Source organism: Lonchura striata, chromosome 3 (genome assembly GCF_050655825.1).
Source record: "Lonchura striata isolate lonStrDom1 chromosome 3, ASM5065582v1, whole genome shotgun sequence".
NCBI lineage: Eukaryota > Metazoa > Chordata > Aves > Passeriformes > Estrildidae > Lonchura > Lonchura striata.
In genome coordinates, this window is record NC_140705.1 from 69,820,256 (window position 1) to 69,839,431 (window position 19,176).

Consider the following 19,176-nt stretch of genomic DNA (forward strand, 5'->3'; position numbering starts at 1 on the left):
CAACACCATTGGCTGTGCTTTATAAAGAAAAGGTATATGAAATGATGAAAGTGATGTATGTAAATGTTATTAAAGAAAAAAATAGGAAACACTCATGATAAGTTGAAGAAATTTTCAAAAAATTAAGAAACAGAATAACACTGTGTAATCTTAAGCTACTCCCCTTGCATACTGTGATAACATCTTTAATTATGTGATACCATGCTATTTTTTTCTACAGGACTCCTGCCTCAGTCAGTGCAGAGGATGGTTAGTGATTTCTGAATAAGTGGCTATTTGATACTTCATTCTGTCTTCATATTCCTCCACACCCACCCTTTATCCCTATTTACTACAAATTATTCAAATCCTGATCTGAATCAGAACTATTTCTTCATTTTCTGGAGTGTTTTTACCTTTTTGTAGCATCTGTGTGATTCAGAGACATAAATAGTTCTTTTTGTTTGTTGTTTTTTTTTTTTTTTTCCTTAATGAGGTAAAGTATTTTTCACCTTGTTTCTGTCCTACTCTCCAGTATTCTGGTATTTGTCCATTCTGCAAACCTATGCCTTTCTGGGATCTCATCCTAGTCTCCCACTTCCAAACATGTAGGTTGGGTCTTGTCAAACCAAGTGTCCTGTTCTTGCTGCCAGGATACCACCATGAAATTTTAGAAAATAGTAATAATTTCCTCTTGATTTTGGTGCCTGTCAGAAAAGAGCCACAGTTGGTTTTTTTCAACATCTCGTTCTTAATTTTTCACTTAGGCTGTTGAATTTGAACCCCTGAAGTATTCCTCTGGGGTGTTGTGCTTAGTTTTGAGCTCCCCAGTTAATTCCCAGGCACATTGACCTGCTGATGAGAATCCAGTAGAGACCAACAAGGTGATTGAGGAATGTGATGTATGAGGACAGGCAGATGGGATGTTTCAGCCTTTGTAAGGCTAAACTCTTTTGTAACCATACAAGTAGAGCTTACTACTGTCTTCAGTTTTCTAATAGTAAGTTACATAGCAAATTGAGCACACTCTTCCCAGAGGTGCCCAGTGGCAGGATAAGAACCAGTTGCAGCCATGGAAAGCTATAGTTAGATCAATTGCATTTAATGTCTTTTGTGTGGGGTTGTTTTGGTTTTTGGTGGTTTGTATTGTTTTGTTTTTTTTTTTTTTCCCCTTCCAAGTGAGTGGTCAAATACTGGAAGAAGTTTTCCAGAGAAGTTGTGAAATCTCCTTCTTTGGAGATTTTCAAAGCTCTGTTGGAGATGACCCTGCTCAAACTGTACCTGCTTTGAGTGTGTGTGTGTATGGCAGAGGGGTTTGGACTAAATTACCTTCAAAGCTTTCTTGGAATCTAAATGATTTTATATTAATTTAATGTCTCTGTCCTCTGGTTTTCCATTGAGAAATACTTATCAATGCTAGAGGACAAACTTTTCATTCTAGTGCTTTGGAAACACATAGCTGGAAAAGTGGAACAGATCTATTGTGGAACGTTCTATTCCTTAACAATTAAAAATAATATATCTGGATTAGGCTTTTTTTTTTTAAAGAACATCTTGCTTTTCTTTCCCCTCCCCCAAATCACACACAACTTCAGTGATGCAATTTGGAGCATGACTGTTCTATAACCATCTCCCTCACTCACCCCTTGCATTTTGTGCAAGGTACATGTTCAAATTTCAGTGACTTTAAGCAGCTTACCAATGCTGTAATTAACCTTTGATTAGATAGCTATTGATAGACCTTTTTTTTCACAACAGAATTTAATAAATTACCATGTTAATTTTGTGTGTTTCTTTTCATTTTTTAGGACCTGCCAACACGGGAAACCATTGAAGATCTTAGAGGTATTTGAACAGCTTTAAGTCCGCTAAACTGTTCTTTAATCATTGCTTGGCACAAAAAGTAATGGCACAGAGGACCCCATGGCAGGTTCTGTTGTGCCTCCTATTAGGGTCTGAGTTGAAGAGCCAGAAGTAAATTTCAAGGGTATTCTAACAGACAAAGCTTTCTCAACTGTCGGCCAAGCTTTTTGGATGCAGCCTTTTGAGGGGTGTGCAAATAGCTCTCCCAATTTTGATACAGGGAGATGAAAGAGCCTTGCCCCACATTCTTTGGAAGCTTTGAGCTTTTATAATGCATTAAACTAGGAAGCTAACACTTGGATTGCATCTTAAAACCCTTGAACGTGTGGCTGTAAACTTCTGTTGTGATTGCCAACCTCTGTGTTCTATATTCCAGTACACCTTACTTTGCCTACACTTCCAGTGCTTGAGATGTCTTAATATTTTAAAACTTATTTTGTTTTTGTTAAGGCTGAGCACCATATCCTGTGCAACCATTTAGGAATTGCAGAAAGTGGTATAGCAAACCTGCAGCATTGGCTTATTCTTTCTTTCACCTCTCCCTAAGTCGGGATAGTTCTGTAAAACATTTTGATTTTGAAACTAGCTGTTTCTTCATCTATTTTGACTAAATAGATGTGGTGCTATGATTATCCTGACTTGGAAAGGGTCTATCTTGCTTTTTTAGTATTTCATATGTAGCTACCAGAAAAAAGCCCTTCTTGCTTTAGAACTGTTTTAATCAGCTGCGTCATCTGTGCTTCCTTTGCTCTGCTCTAGATCGGGTTTTGTTGTTAAAGATTGTACTTTAATAATGTTAAGTGTTCATGGGAGACCTAATGCCCAAATGTTTTTTCTTAGGTGTTGTGGTACTAGAAGATCAGGCTACACCGCCAGTTTCATCTACCTCACCCTGTATCAAAGCAGATCTATTACCTATTTCTACAACCTCTGGTTCAGGTGCCACCACATCAGCAATAGCAACAAAACCAGCTGCTATGGAAGCATTTCCTGGTGATGGAGTAAATGAAAAAGGATTGAATGGACAGCCTTGTGGCCACCATGGATCCCAAGATATTCTTGTGGACAGAGATGTAGTTAAAAACTTCTCCAATATTTCTTCATCACAAGGTGATATTTTAAGGACTGGAGTTTCTTCAGAGCCATGGGACAGTGAAAATTCAGTTATTTCAGACCATTTAAGTAATCCTAAAAGCTACAAAAGAGAGAAATTGCCAGATGGATCACCACAGACAGGATTTACCAATAACTGCTTGCAGTTTAATGCTATTTCAAACAAAGAGCCTGAGCAGATGGAAAGTTCTTGCAATGCTGGTAATAGCCATGAGGACCTTGACTGCTCAGACAGCGAGACTGCTGTTGCACTTGTGGACAATTCTCTTCCTGGAGACCAGCTGTGCGAGCCCATTAAAATTGTCATCACAATGAGTACTACACCAAACACCACCCTTAGTGACCTACCAGGCTCCGTCCATTTACAGGCCCTAGAAAGTGAGAGAACAAGCTCAGCCCTTGACTCTGGTGTAGTTAGAGCAGGCTGGTCAAGTCAGCAAACTAATGAACAGCTGAGAATCCCTGTTATTACGTTTGACCTCTCTGATGACAGTAAAGCTAAGCCTTGCTCAGAAGTTAGTGAAAGTGACAGAACTCCAGAAATGTTGAGGACAGAGTTGTCATCCAACCAATGCTCTGGCTATGAATCGGGTGATGCAGTAAAGGAGCTCAGCAACCCAGCAAATACACCTCTAGAAACTAACACTTGTCCAGATCCAAATCAGGAAAATGCTTTGGAAAATGTCCAGACTGTGGATTTAAGTTCTAAGGAAGACTTGCATAACCTAGACCCACAGTCCTGCAGAACTGCTCATGAAAAGAGGCACATGCGGGTGCTGAGTGTAGACAGTGGGACAGACGTGCTTTTAAGTAAGAATTTAGTGGATGTATCTGACAAAGAAAAGACCTTGCCAACCTCTAAATCAGATCTAGAAGCTAAAGAAGGTCAGATGCCCAATGAATCTAACTTCCTAGAATTTGTCTCCCTCTTGGAATCCATTAATACCTCAAAGATGAAGACATCTAATCAATCCACTGTCAAAACAGAGACAACAAAGGAAAATGGGCTTGTTGGAGGTATTATGCATGGATTAAAATTCTTTTGGAATAACGATGTTGTGAAGAGTTTGATTACTTAGAGCAGCTTAGCTGGATATCTGCAGTAAGAAGAATTCCCAGAGAAATACTGGTTTTGCCGATAGGGCCAGGGTAGGGTTGGACTTGGTGGGACAAAGTGGTTCAGTGAAAGTGTGTGATAGTGTCAGCTGCAGTTTTAAAATATTTTTAACTTCTTTAAGAAAACTGTTTCTCTTCCTCTAGGAGACCAGTGATAAGCTTAGTGTCCAGTATGTATTTAGTATTCGGTACTAAAACCGTGTGCCTGGATTGTTGGAGTACCAGAAGTGTGCAAAAATGTGTGTAGCTATAGTATTACACCTGCCTTGCACATCTTACCAGGTGCATGTTGAGGAGTTGTCTGTGTGCCTCTAAGTATGAAAGCTGGAATTGTCAACTTTTAGCTAACATATGTGTGCATGCATACACATATTTCTAAATTTCCTGAATGGTTGTGGGTTGGCTTATAATTTAAAAAAAAAGGTAAAAATTCTCATTAGGGAAGAGTTTTCATTTTCAGTCACCTAAAATGAAAATATTTGCATTTTAAGGATGGAAGTTTGGCTGTTTTCAGTGAAAGCCCCCAGTGTTTTAATGAAAAATAGTATATTCCCATGCAAGTTTCCATTTAATCAAGAGGGCCTTTATTTAAAACAAAATCAGTCAGCTAATTTAAAAATCAATATGCAGTACATTTTATAGGTCATCTGTAGAAACTTCTGGTTTTAATCAGCATTGTCATTGCTGTCACTGAACTCTTGTGACCCTTTTCTGTTGGGAAGGACAGTTGTTTGTAGTGTCTCTAGCAGTCCTCCAGCAAAATTAGTAGGGCCATGTAATGAGGATGTGAGATACAGTGCACTGAAGGCAGATGCAGTCTTGGAGTACTTCCCCAAGTGATCAGCACAGTCGGCTTAGAAGATCTGAGTCAAAGTGAAATAAGGCAATGTGTATCTTCCCCTTCTCCAAAATGTTTGGTTTACCTTAGCTCCTATAATAAGCTGTTTTAAGAAAGCCTAAGAGGATGCAGTCTCAATACTTAGTTTGCATGGAAGGTAAGAAGCCTGATGGTACCCTAGAAGAACAGCTTGTCACTCCTGTTTTGTCTGCTCTGTCCTGTTCCACCAGCTTGCTCCTGCAGAAACCTTCCATTACATGAAAAATGCCCAACTACTTGAAAGGTTTTTAAAACTATTGTGGAATGTGTGCTTTTATCTTGTTAAAAAAATAGTAGATTTATCTTCTCAATGGGTCATTTTCTTTTAGATTCCATTTACCTTTCACTCTGTCTTTCTCCAAGTCTGTCCTATCCAATGTATTACAAACCCATCTCACCTGCGTCCATTTTTGCTTTCACTTTTTCTTGTTCTGTGCCTTTCCTTTCTCAGTTTAGGCACTCCCCTCCTGTGCCACCTCCTTATTTGTCTTCCTCTTCATATTGGTACACTCTCTTCTTTCCATCTGATGAAGGAATTGAGAGAAGGGTAAGTGCAGAAGTGAATTTTGCTTTTCCTAGACCTGCTGCCTCTCTTCTGGTGTATCTTGCCCATCTCTCCCGCCTTCTCAGGTTGTTTATTCTTCACTGCAGTTTCTGTCCTTCTCTATCGAGTTTATCAGCCTGCCCTGCTGGCTCCAGTCTGTGCTCTGGTTGCCCAAGACAAGTGCTGAGCAAGCTCTGCTTCTCACCTGAGCCTGCTGAGCCCTGCTGGATTCCTGGGGTGCAGTCACCTACCTGCGCAGCAGCACACAGCAATGTGAGGGGTGCAACAAGCAGATAGTGATTTTTTTTTTTTTTTCTGATCATCAGCCATAAAAAGGAGTGTTTACACAATAATTGTACTTCTGAGTGATGTGACTTAGCTTGAAAAGAGAATTTTAGGGGTAAATTTAAATGAAAATTAAAAAAGAGAAAGTGCAGCTAATGTAAAAAGGCCTTTCAGACAAGTACCCTCGGGTAATATGAACAGTCAAGGTTGCTGCATGAAAGAAAGCAGTGAATAATCAGAATAAGTCAGACTCGGATTCCACAGTGAAAATAAAACTGAAACCCCAACCCCAAAACTTACTAGTGTGTATGTAGTTATTGTGCTTTAGATCTAGTGAACAAGATTCTTAATAATAATGAGGAAACAGAAGAATTCTGCTCTTCCCTCAAACCAAGCTCTCATTTAGTGACTTGGACTGAATTTCATAGACTCATAGAATGGTTTTGTTTGAAAGAGACCTTAAACATCATCCAGTTCCAAACCCTTGCCATGGACAGGGACACCTTGGACTAGGCCAGGATGCTCAAAGCCCCATCCAACCTGGTGTTGAACACTTTTACAGATGGGAGATCTACATCTGGTCTGTGCAACCTGTTTTGGTGCCTCACCACCCTCACAGTAAAGACTTTCTTCCTAATATCTATTCTAAATCTTCCTGTTTTCTGAAGTCTGTACTTTTGTGAGATAGGGAAGTTGAGCTTCATACAAGTGTCTCTGTTTGCGTAGTGGACTCAGCAAATGTCATCCAGAAACAAACAAAGAGCTGGAAGGGGGGATGCCCTGCAGGAGTAGGGATAGCAGCTGCGGATTCTGCACCTTGAACTGGTGCTATGGGAAAAAGGAGATTCAGTCTGAATTCCTTGAGCTTGGGAGAGGTTGTTCAAAGGCAGTTATTTTTAAGAGCAAGTAGGCTTTGTTTTCAAGCCTAGTCAGAACGTGCTGTTTGTTGAAATAAATTACTGTCATTACCAGCAGCTTCCCCTTTGCAATACTGAATTTTAGGAATGAGAGAGCCTTTAATTTGTTTACAGCCTTGCAATTGCAAATATGCTTTAATAATATAGTATCTTGGAACAGATCTGAATAAACATTATTCCCACATTAGAGTGGTTGTTAAGAAAAGTGTGTGTGTGGGAATAGAGTCAAGCTATGCACCAGTTGTTTTGAGGGAGGAGGTTGGTTCTGTTTGGTTTTTGTTCTTTTAACCTTGCACACTGTCTAATTGGCAAAACTTAGCAATATATGTCTGGCCCAAATGAGCATGAAATGCACCCCAGAAAGATTTTTATTAGGCAATGTGAAAAACTTGGCAAGTTCCTGGAAAGCTGGATATTCAGAGCTGTGTGAAAGAAAGCTGACATTTTGCATAATTTGTGGAAGGTGGAGAAATGTGCTAATCAGAACAGTCTGGCAAGTGAGTGAATGTCATGGATGGGTCTTTGTTATGGGTGGTCCCTCACAGAACTTGGGTGTTCTGTGGAAACAGAAGAGTTATCATCCCAACCACATAAGCCGTTGCCAGTAGACAGCTTGGTAAAATGCAGCACGGGAAAATTAAAGCCTTTCTTTATACTTCCAAGGGTGCCAGATTTAACCTGTTAAAATATAAAGAATATAAAAGCTCTAAGAGCTGTTCTATAGCCACTCCACTTCTAGATTGTGAGGAAATGCCGCTGACACTTGCTTAAACTGGCTTTCAGACCAGTGTCCTTTCAATTTTGAATCACACTTACGCCACCCACATGATGAAAGTGTGTTGTAGGGCAACTGCAAAATTTTTTTCAGTTTTCTAGAGGTGTAAGAAAACCTGGGTTTATTGGCTGCTTTGGGCCCCTCTGATATGCCTTGAACCAAGTAAGAACAGTAGTGCATCAGACTTACGCAGGGCAAAGCCTGCTGTAGGTCCCCTTTGGCACAGCTGGCTTGTAATCTAGGACAGGCAGTATTATCACGCAGGGAGCAAAGCCTGCCATGGGAGTGGTGGGGACTGGTTGCAGGACAAACTAAACCAGGGCTGCATGGCCCGAATTTAGATGTTTTGCAGGCTCTTTTTAGAAAAGGTACTCATCATTCTGGGCAATGCACAAACCACAACCTCGAGTGAGTTGTTCTGGATCCCAAGCAATTATCCTTCTACAAAAAAAACTAAAACATACTCCTGTGGGTATTTTTAGACTTTTTTTTTTTTTTCCCTTGCATGTGGGAAATAGGACTATCACATGCTATATAGTCAGGGGGAGGAGGGATCTTGTGCACTGAGTCACTGGTGCAGTTGACAGTCATGGTGGGAAGTGACAGCAGGTGATTCTGCTGGCAGGTGGGTAGCACCTAGAAAATAAAGCCCTGCCTTTTTTGTGCTAGCTCATCTCTTGGAGCAGCTGTGTATCACCCCTGACTCTTGTGCCAGAGAGGGGCCACATGGCGTGTGGTGCACCTCTTTGGATATGGAGGAACCTGGTGGGCAGAGCTCAGCTCTCTGAATCTGATGCTCAATGTGTAAGGCTTGACAGGCTAAAATTTTAAAATTTCAGTCTTTAAGTCAAAGAGGTAGTAGTATGTATGATGACAAGTCTGATACTTGCAAAAAATATATGATGTTATTTCAGAGGTCTGTATTCTGATGTAATTGGTAGGTATCGTGATTAAACTAATTCCTAGCTCTGCTGCTGACACAGGAGATTGTTTCAAGCAAGTCACTTCCTTTAGCAGATACAATGCCTATTGCTAGTTTTTCCTGTTGCTTCAGGATTAATGTGGCAATCCTCATTAATGTATAATGCCATGTGCTGCTTCAGTGTCCATGCTAAACTCTTGTAACAATGATTGGACAGTGTGGTATTCCCTGGGCACTCCCATTGTTTGGTGGATGACCAGCTTAAATGTCAGTTTTTTATTTTAATGTATTTGTGACATAATAGGCAAATTTGGGTTGAGAAGAAAGTGCATAAGCTAGATGTTTCTGCTAAAGCAGTTGGTGAAGAAAGGATTAGGGATGTTCTTAGGATTTATAATCCACATATATGAATGGCACGGTTCACAGCTTGTAGAACTTTGGTTTCCTGCTGGTACTAACAAAAGCACATTGAAAATTTGAAATAATTTCTTTGTGGCTGAACAGGTAGCAAATACATTTTAAAGTGAAAATTTCTATTTCAGAGCATAATGTTGTTGAAGAAAGTGGATTCTGTAGCAAAGCAATTAATGAACAGAAGAGAGACAAACTTAATTAGCTTAATTCATCTTGCCCAGGTTTCAAACCAGATGGTGTTCGAAATTATGACAGCAGTGGTGTTTTGCTTTACAGGAGTGAGCTATGAAGATTGGAATAGGGATATGTAAGTAAAAGATGAGGAAGAACGTTTGGAAGACTTCAGTAAGGGACCACAAATAGTAAAAATATTTTGGAGGAAAGTTGCAGAGTAATAAAATTTAATTCTAATTACCTAATAATAAGGCAACTTTAAGGTTGAGATACACTGATAGTTGGTTGTTGTGATTACTGTATCACAGAATTAAAGAATGGTTTAGGTTGGAAGGCACCTTAATAATTATCACCTAGCTCCAACATCCCCCCCCCAACTCCACCCCTCTCCTTGGTCAGGGATGCCTTTCACTAAACCAGATTTCTCAGAGCCCCATCCTACCTGGCCTTGAACACTTCCAGGAATGAGGCATCTTTAACTTTGCAGGGCAAGATGTACCAGTTCCTCACACCCTCACAGTGAAGAATTCCTTTCAAATATCCAATCTAAACCTGCCCTCTTCCAGCTGAAAGACATTCCTCCTTGTTCTATCATTACACACTCTTGTAAAAAGTTCCTCTTCAGATTTCTTGTGGTCTCTCTTCAGGTACTGAAAGGCTGCAATTAGGTCTGCCTGGAGTTTTCTCTAGGCTGAAATCTCAGGCAACTCTCCCATCCTTTCCTTTCAGGAGAGAGGTTCCATCCCTCTGATTGTCTTGGTGGCCCTTCTCTGGACTCACTGTATTAACATGTGTATAATGGCTGTTTCATTTCAACTGTAAAATTGTTTGCAGCCTCCTCCTAGAGTAGAACAAGGGTTTGTCTATAAAGATCTGGGATGCTTCAAATCTGTTCTACAAGTGAAAAAGTTACATGGCAAAAGAAAGTATGGTACTGTAACCACTTTAAGTTGGGAGCTTATTTGTCAGCACTGGGATGGTACACTTGTAAGTAATGTTGATATGCTATTAAGAGTTGTTAGTGCAGAAAAAATGTTTACTGAAAGTATCTTATGTATGGGACCTGTAAGAATTGTTCCTTTTCATAAGTATTTTACCACGGTAACTTAAGCTTGTGTCTTGTGACTTAAGTTCTATCAAAATATGAAAACAGTGTACAGACCAAAACTTGTCTGTTTATGCAGGACTCTTCTGAATCACCCTGCCCCAAGACTGATTTAGCCATGAGTTCTGATAGTTACACCTGACATGTCTGAGTCATGTGGCATATAATTTCCAGATAAATTATGTGGTTATTGCAGAGCTTAGGTCTGATCTTGATACTACTGTGAGCCCAGCCATGCTTGAGCTGGAGACGTGTGGAGCAGTGGATAAGGGTAAATGACACAGGGGAAAGTGCAAATGCACTGCCGTGTTGTCCTCTTTAGTCTGCTCTTGCACTTGGGAAAGGTTTTTCCTGGTGTTTGAGCTTTGCCAGCACAATTTCCGTGCAGGGAGCGTTTGGTGACGTAGAGCCGATTGCGTACTCTGTCAGGGCACTCCTAGTCTAGACACCTCTATCTTCATTTAAATACTGAGGGTGTAAGTCACCTGGAAGAAGATGAGTAATAATCTTGAAAACCAGTCACAAAGCCATCATGGCCCACTTTTCCAGTGCTGGAAGTATTCATCACCATGGTATTGCCTGAGTGGCAAAGCCTGTAAGAAGCAGTATGTTTAGGTTTTTGTTATTATGACTCTTTACCACAGCAGGAAAAAGAAGTCTGCAAGGCTTGTGGTTTGGAATGGAAAAGTGAGAAGCATATTCTGAAACCACTAGATAATCAGATTTAAAGAAATCTTTTTAATTGTTCCAGCCCTAAAGCTGGTTTGGGGCACTATGGGACCAATTAGGTTATTTAAACCACAGTTTCTGATCTCTATCAATTATTCTTACAGCTTGAACAGGCCAAGCCTTTAGGAAGGTCATTTTGATTAGGTATCTGTGGCTCCATCACCACCCACAGGTATGGTTACATCATTAAGGGGGTGCTTCAGTAATGACACAGTTTCTGCTTAAACTGGAGTTTAAGTCTTTAACTAGGAGAGAAAAAAATTGCTGTCTCTTCCCTTAAATGCCTTCCCCCCCACCCCAAGACAGAATAAAATAGACCTGGAAGACCTATTGAATTTTTCCATGCACAACAAAGTATTTCCCTACACCAAACTCGTTTCATTGTATTTATAGCACAGGCTCTAGGGTGAGGAGGCTTTGTCCTGTGAGTTGAAACTGCTGTAGAGATGTAGGTAGATTTGAAGGTAGATTTGTTTATAGAAATATCGTGTTGGTAGATCAGCTGATGCAGAGGAAAACAGATGATCTGAAATATCTGCATATGGAAAAACTTGTTTAATTTTTCAGTTTTATCAGCTGACCTTTTAAAAGGTAAAACATCTTTTTGGAAGCCTTCATTCTGTTTTATCCTTAGACCAACTACGATAAGACACCACTGCTTCATGACTGGTGATTCTTACAGGTTAGGATGGTAATTATATTGATGAGATATGGAATTTTCAGTGGGGGAAAATTTCTGTGTTTTTTTCCTTGATCTGAGGTGTTTAAACAGCAGGTATTGCAAGAAGTCTGAGTATGTTTCAATACACTTTGCTTGGTGCAAAAAGCTATAGGATTTACTGAGGCATATCCAACAAGCACCCCTTTTTTCCATTTAAAGCATTTAATTGCACAACTGCACAGGGTGCTGATGAAATCTTTGTCTTAGTTGCACTTTAAAACCCTAACAGGTAATTGTTTTGGTTTATAAACAAAGCGCAGTTGAAAAATGTTTCACTATTCACCATTAATATGTTGTACACACACACACATATATGAAAAAATTACTGCGTGGGAAGAGAAGCAATATAAATACAATTGTACTCAAAGTAGTAGAAATTGGACAGATACTTTATGTGTATCTTTAAATCTATAGATCTGTATTTTCCAAGCATAGGACAATCTGCTGTGGAATTGTTTTGCCAGTTTGCCCTTCATCTTGCACCAGGTGTGTGGCCAGTGGGAAAGAGAGATTAGGCAGCTTTATGCTTTCCTGTCCAAGAGCTCTATTTCCTTTGAAGGTGCTGTTTTTCCCTTCTGTAAAAGGGAAATGGGCCAGTGCTTCTGCTTTTCCACTGCCAGCGTACACAGCTTGGGAACAAATTACAGCCCCCAGGCTTACCTAAATTAGGAACAGATTGCTTCCTTCTGAAACAATAGGAGAAGCAAAGCAGAAATTCTCTCTTGTTTGTCCTCTACTTCACACAGTGTGTTCTTGAAACAGCCCATTCATAAGTGTCAGAGTACTGCCTCATCCAGATTTGTGGTTGTATTGTTTTAAGTAATGGTAGTGCTTTCCATAAAACTTGCAAATACTGCAGTGTTTTAGATTTTCATTTTTTGGTGCTCTTGTTCAGTAGTTTACAAATGAAACTCTTGAAAGTAATTTGTGGAGAGTGGCTCCACTTCACTGCCCTGTTTTCCAGATAGCCAGATGACGGAGAGAAAAGAAGAAATGGTGGGAACAGAAAAGCACTGTGAGCAACTTCCTAAACAGGAAAGATCAGATGTACAAAGCCAAGATCGTGCTAGTACTAGTCCGGTGCTACCAGAGTCTGCCAAATTTGCAGCACTGTAAGGCCAGTTTACTTTACAATTTTGTACTTCAAAGATATGATGTAAGCTGTTTTGTTTCACTGAGTAGAAATGACATAAACTTTTAATTAACCTCTCTTTCTTTTTGTTTTATTGAGAACAAGAAAAAAGTTCCTCATAGTAGTTTTGAAACATTTTTGTGTCAAGTTACCAGGGCAGCAGGCAAAGGCAGATAATCTACCGAGTAACTTCTCAGCAAGACAGTTCTGTCTTGCAAGTAATAAGTGGACCTGAGGCGTCTGTGCAAGATGAGCTCTCCGTGGATGCCATGCACGTGTTCATAGATGAAAATGGTGAGTTTATCTAGCTGGGATAATTGCAATGCATGAGGAAATTTCTAAACACTTCAGATGTTCTGGAAGGATAGTTCTCTTGTCTGTTACCGGTTGTATGTTTTTCTCTCTGTGTGCAAAGAAAAGGCTTCGTAATTTAAAGTCACATGAGCAATAGAATTTTCCAGATCCACCAATGACCATCACAGACCTGAGCCTTTCAGTGCCTGAAGTTTATTTTCCAAACATCAGCCTCAAAAGATGCTGGCTAGGCCAGAAGACAACTTCAGTCCCATCAGAAAAACCCCTGGCATTTTCTGCCTGACAAGAGGTTTTGCACTGATCTGGCTGGGCAAAGTACGAATCCTTTTTACAGTTTTGTTCTTCAGCTGGCTCAGACTGACCTCTTAGTATGATGGTGCTTGTTGTCATTTGTACTTGTGATCTGCTACTCCTTCAAAGAAAATTAATGAGTGCCCTAGTCTTGCCCCACACATATAGCTGGGATCACACTGCTCTGAAGCTATTCTTGTAGTCTGAAGCTGTAGGATGGGTTTGAGCCCTATTTAGTGCCCTGTGAGGTACTGGCTCATCTCTCTGAAAGACAGCTGTCCCAAAAGCCCTATTTCCTTTAAAGTTACCTTCAAAACCAGCATGGAGCGAGTGCTCATGGTACTGCGACCCTGGAGATACTTTGATTTTCTGCCTGGCTCTGCTGGCAGCCTATAGCCCAGCTGTGCTGTGGCAGAAGGGCAGCAGCTGCAGTGGGGCAGGTGATGCAGCCTCTGGGTCAGCCAGGACCCACCCTTGGCTTTATGCTGCCTCTGCAAACAGGGAGGAGCTGTGGCTGCACTTGTAGCAGAACTTTTTGCTGCTTTGTACCTCCTGACCTCACCTTTGTGAATGGAAAGAGGGAAATCTGATGTCACATTTTATGGTGAACTCTACAAATCAATGTGCTTTGTGTTTAATTTATGTGCCTTTTAAATTTTCACTGTGACTTCTGTGTTTCGATTTTTCTCAGGTTTTCAGTTGTTCAAATGTTAATTTGCTTTCTGAAATCTAAAATGAGCCTAATGCACAGACTGAAAAAATATATATTTACAAATGTGCCTGACATAGAATGTATTTTATAAATTTTTTGTATGCACAAATGATTGCATCACTGAACTGACATTTTTTTCCCTCTGTATTTTCTAAAGGGGAAATCAGATCCTGCTATTTAAAAGCTGGCTGTCAGAAGGAAGGAAATTTTAGACATCAGCTATCAAATTGTGATTGTATGTCAAATGCCCAGTAAGTAAGCCCTTATGTTTAGAAATGTTGAAATGAAAGTTTTAATTGCTGGAAACTATGAAACTGTAGCTGTGAAAGATGCATATGAAGCGGAGTAGTGGTGAATAAATGTGCTAACCTTTTCTAGAGAAGTCAAAGTGGGAAATTTTTTTTGCTTTCTGCTAAAACACTGACAACTTTGTAAGAATATAGGAAAGAAAAAGTGAAAATGAAAATCAGAAATATGCACTTGGCTTTATTTTTTTTTCTGGGACTAGCCAAAGTCAAATGTAGCCATTATAAATGAAATTGTAAACAAAGTAAGTGGGACTGTCCTACCAACCTTGTCTTGTTTGCTTCCCATCCCCGTTGCATTCTTTACAAATTTGTAGTGCTGTGTCTGTATCAGTCATTGACCTCTGGATTCTAGCAGCAGAGCCTTTCACCTTGCATTAAATCTCTAATGATAATTTGCTGCTCTAATGACGAGCTGATCCAAACAATTTTCTTTTTTCAGAAGTTCTTTTTGGAGTGATCCATTTAAATCCTGTATTTATTACTATGGTTTCCACACTCTTCCATGTGATCTGTTGCTTGCATATCTGTAGAAAGAATTGTAGCTATTCAGAAGTATTTTAATGAAATAATTTTGGTTTTCATACTGTTTTACAGGATTTAGAGAAGTTGAGTGAGGGAGTGAGAATTGTCTTTTTTTTTTAATAGCAAATATTGTTCTTCTTTGAAAAACTTGGGACCATGTTAAAAATAGCTTTAGCATTTTAGATAGAATGCTAGCATGAGAGATATGAGAATAATGCTTTTATTTGTCAGTAGACAAAGAATAAAAAAAAGTAAGAAAAAATTGAATAGTAGAAATAATCTGTCTATTTTTAGCAAAATAGCCAGCCCCCGTGCCACCATCCTGGTGGAATTCAGTTTTGACCTAAAAAAATCAAATATTTCACTTGGGTTCTATTTATTTCTTGCAACTCTGTTTGTTTCACCTTGCACAGAGCACTCTTCTGCTCCCTCTACCTCTAACTGTGAATTTGTCCTAAATTCAGAAATAGTTTTCTGTCCCCTGACTTTTTTTTCATTCAAGAAAGGACCATCTTCCTTCTCATGTAAGAGGTCATGCTGAATCTGCCTTTGCTAGATGCTTATGTGATACCTCTATCTTGGTTGGCAGACCTTCAGGGATGAAGTTTATTTTTAAGGGGTTCCACTCAACCATGTTAAAAAAAGCAAGTTCAGATATTCTTTACAGGCATTTACATGCATGTAATTTCTTAAGATGAGAACCTTTGCTGGAAATCTCAGAATAAAGTGATAGTTCAGACCAGGGAATGGAACAGATCAGCAAAGAGCAGTGGGTTCCCAAGGCTGTTACTTTGTGGGAGTCAGTGGGAAGCCAGGACATGAGCTTTTCCAAGAAGAGAGCATCATGAAGGAAAGTGCAAAGCTGGAGTTAATATGAAAAATGAGGAAAGGGGACAAGGAAGCTTGAAGTATGCTTAAGCTGCTTTTTGCAGGAGCAGTTTGTAATGTTTAGGCCAGAGAGATTAGTGAGAGCTGTTTGTTCAGTGGGCGGTTTCTACCATCTGTAAGTAGATTGAAGCACAGGAAGGAAGGAGTTTTTGTTTTTTCTTTAGGTGTTCACCATCAAGTAGTTTTGTATTTAGACAATACAGAGCACTTCTAGCATATAGAAAGTGGAGGAGCAAACCTGCTTTAAGGGCAATACAGGAATGATGCATCTTTGCCCTGTCCGCACCTGCAGGCTTACTCATTAGTTGTGTCAAGTTACTTTCTTTTTCACTTTTTAAAGATAAACCAAATGATCAGTGAGGGAAAGGTTATTAGTGAAGAAAAAGAGAAATAGGATGAAATAAACCATGATATATAATCAATGAATGCTTCACATAACCTCTTCTGTGTGTCTGTCTGGAGAGGGTCCTTGACAAAAACTATTCTCTTGAGGGTGAGCCCTCTTTGGTGGAGATGTTCATTGTAAGAGTAGTCCATACCAACAGAAGATGCGGTTGTTATAGAAGGAAAAGAGACATGTAAAGCACCTCTGAGATGAGCATGACTTATCTACCAGCCCATGAAAAAGTTAACTAAGGAGAAGACAATGATTTTGATAGTATAGCTTCATGAGTATTTGAAATGGTGCAGAAGCAACCAATAGCTTTAGGTCTGGTATCTGAATTCATTAATGAGATATTCAAATTAGATTTCATTAATCAAGAGATGCAGGAGAAAATGCCTAGCCAAAAGAGGTATCATCCTCCTTTCATAGGAAGGGGTGAAGTTTTGGTCTCGTGGAGCCTGTATTTCAGAATTTAGTATAAGCACAGAGAGCAATAGAAAGGTTTGCAGTAGATGTATATGAGCTCTTTAAACACTTATCACCAATCATGCTTGCTTTATACTGTTAAGATTAAGCAGCTTCTAAGGGAAAAATGTTGAACTGAGTTGAGCAAGTGGAGTAACCATGTGGATTTGAATGGACTGTACCCTGATGTGCTTCTTTATGAGGAGAATTGACCCAGGACAGAGGATGGCAAGAAGCCTCTTGCTTTGTGGGTGTTGTTGGGAGAAGCAGCAGACCTGTTGCTGGTGTCTAGGAGCTGTGATGCTTCTGGGATGCTGCAGTTGTGAAAAAGGGAAGGAATTTTGACTGGAGAGGGTATGAACTGTGGCTTGTTTGTGAAGAGTAAAGTAATCACCTTATGAATTGGCCATAGGTAACTATGTTTTAACAGTGGTATGCAAAACTGAAGATGATGTTTAAATATTATTCAAAAAAAGTTCTAAACTTTAGGGCAAACTAATTAATGTTTTATGATCTTTAATTCAAATTCTGTGTCTGTCTATTGAGTCCTACTATTGTCTTCTCAATTTGTAGGCTTAAGCATTTCACATCAGATTATTAGGAACTGAAATTAAAGTAGAATTCCTATGGCCCATTTTATCTTCTTGGCATAGCATCTGAAATTAATCTCTCACAAATAATGCACTGTCACAGAAGTGAGGATGTGTTAGGTTTTATTTTTCTTATTTGTTTTTGTGTGCTTCCTGCTTTTCATTTGTTTAGGAAGGGCTGGATGGATAACAATGAATTGCAATATGCCAGATAAAGCAGATGTCCAAATCTGAAGAAGTCTGTGATTTCTTCCTTCAGACTTCAGACACTCCTTGACATACATTGCAGACAATACTGTTAAAGGGGATAGACTTTGTATTGTCACCTATTTTTGGTTCTGCAGTGTTATGAGATGATCTTTGGAGTATTAGCAAGTTTATAAATATTAATATATATTCCATCAGTTTCTACTTTTTGTCTTTGTTTTTTTTTTTTTTTTCAAATCTTTATTGTTGTTTTTTTTCGATTATAATATTTTTTCTTAATATTATATGTACCTGAAGTCCTTGTCCTGGGAAATTTTCAGAGCTTCTTAAATGTAATATAAACACTTCCAAAACTTTGCTTTAATTCTATTAAAGGTTAGTGAAAATCAGAATTTTTTCAAATTGTTTTTGGACTTGGTTCTTGCCAAATTGTCTCTCACTTGTCTAGCAGTCCAGCTTTTAAAATATTTGAAGACCTAAACAAGTTAAATCTTGAGGAGGTTTATATGTTGTAATTATCACCAAAAGTAAATAATTCCTTTTCCATCATAATCTCCACTTTGGTGGGTGATTCTTGTCACTGAGTTTGGCAAATTATTTAAACATTGGCAGGACTAATCAAGTCCCCAATTACTGTCAGTGTAATTACCCTGACCCCACTTTTGTCTGATGGCTTGCCAACAACACCTCTTGCCAGCAGTCCCAGTGGAATGGGTTCCCTGCTGAGCTAATTGCATCTAAATTTGATGCTCCCATTTCTCTGCCAAGTTCACCTCTAGCCATAAATTGCTTTCTGACAGGCTTTGACGAAAGTATAAATTCTATTCCCAGCTCATGGATTATGTTAGAAATTAGTACACAAAGACCATTTGAATCTATTCTGAAGTGAGTCACCAGCACATGTGATGGAGCCTGGCTTTCCTGCAGGTGGCTGAACAGAGCGCCTGCTTGCCCTGAGTCTTGGTGACGTGGGGAGACAAAGCCATCACTCCAAACATCCTTCCTTCCTCCTCTTTCACCCAGATTTATATGCTGAGTGCCATATTGTAGGGAATGTCCCTTTGGTCAGTTGGGGTCAGCTGTCCTGGCTTTGTCTCCTCTCAGCTGCTTCTGCACCCCCAGCCTCCCCGCTGATGGGGTGCTGTGAGGAGCAGAAAAAGCCCTTGGAGCTCTCTGTAAGGGCTGCTCAGAAACAGCTAAAGCATACCTGTGTTATCAACACCATTTCCAATAGAAATCCAAAACATAGCACCATAATACTAGTTACTATTAAGAAAAGTAACTCTGCTCCAACCAAAACCAGTACAAACAGAAAGGATTACCTAGCTCTTATCTTAGGTGGAGATTGTCCTTGTTGTGTGACACTTGAGCTTTTATTTGGAAACTTGCTCTATAACTTTAAAAAAATTATTCCAGTTTGAGCCTTATCCTGCTTTCTTGGTCATGTATCTTTTAATTTACCTGTAAAATTATTATTTTTTTTTAGGATAAAATTATATTCATGTGTGTTTCATTACTACACATGGCTCAACCATACCAGTACAATCATGCATTCATATTGCACTTTCCAGACATGTTCTGTCTGAGCAGTTGATCCTCTGAACTCCTCACTTTTTTCAGATGAAGCTCTGACACTGAAACGAGGCTTTTAAAAAGCTATATTATAGCTAACATGTTTTGCAATACAGATAGAGACCTCCATTTAAAACAATTGCTTAGATTTTTTTCCTTGTTTTGAGAATAATTTAAATTTTGGTATCATTGGGGCCAAAGTTTAAAAAAAAGTATTTGCTGCAAACTAGTGGCTAACAAGTACTAAAAAAATAA

The 19,176-nt window shown here is 39.4% G+C and overlaps 1 protein-coding gene across 5 annotated transcripts in view; it reads left to right on the plus strand.

The window, feature by feature from the left end:
• PCNX2 (pecanex 2) overlaps positions 1-19,176 on the plus strand; it is a 149,766-nt gene that overhangs the window by 9,483 nt on the left and 121,107 nt on the right. For 4 of the 5 annotated variants that reach the window (XM_085576784.1, XM_085576786.1, XM_085576785.1 and 1 more), the window contains exons 4-8: positions 1,788-1,824; positions 2,683-3,972; positions 12,499-12,646; positions 12,815-12,960; positions 14,142-14,235. In XM_085576784.1, coding sequence (XP_085432910.1) covers positions 1,788-1,824; positions 2,683-3,972; positions 12,499-12,646; positions 12,815-12,960; positions 14,142-14,235 — 1,715 coding nt within the window. Of the gene's footprint in view, positions 1-220; positions 250-1,787; positions 1,825-2,682; positions 3,973-12,498; positions 12,647-12,814; positions 12,961-14,141; positions 14,236-19,176 lie in introns of all 5 variants that reach the window. The other variant, XM_085576788.1, reaches the window with a different exon arrangement.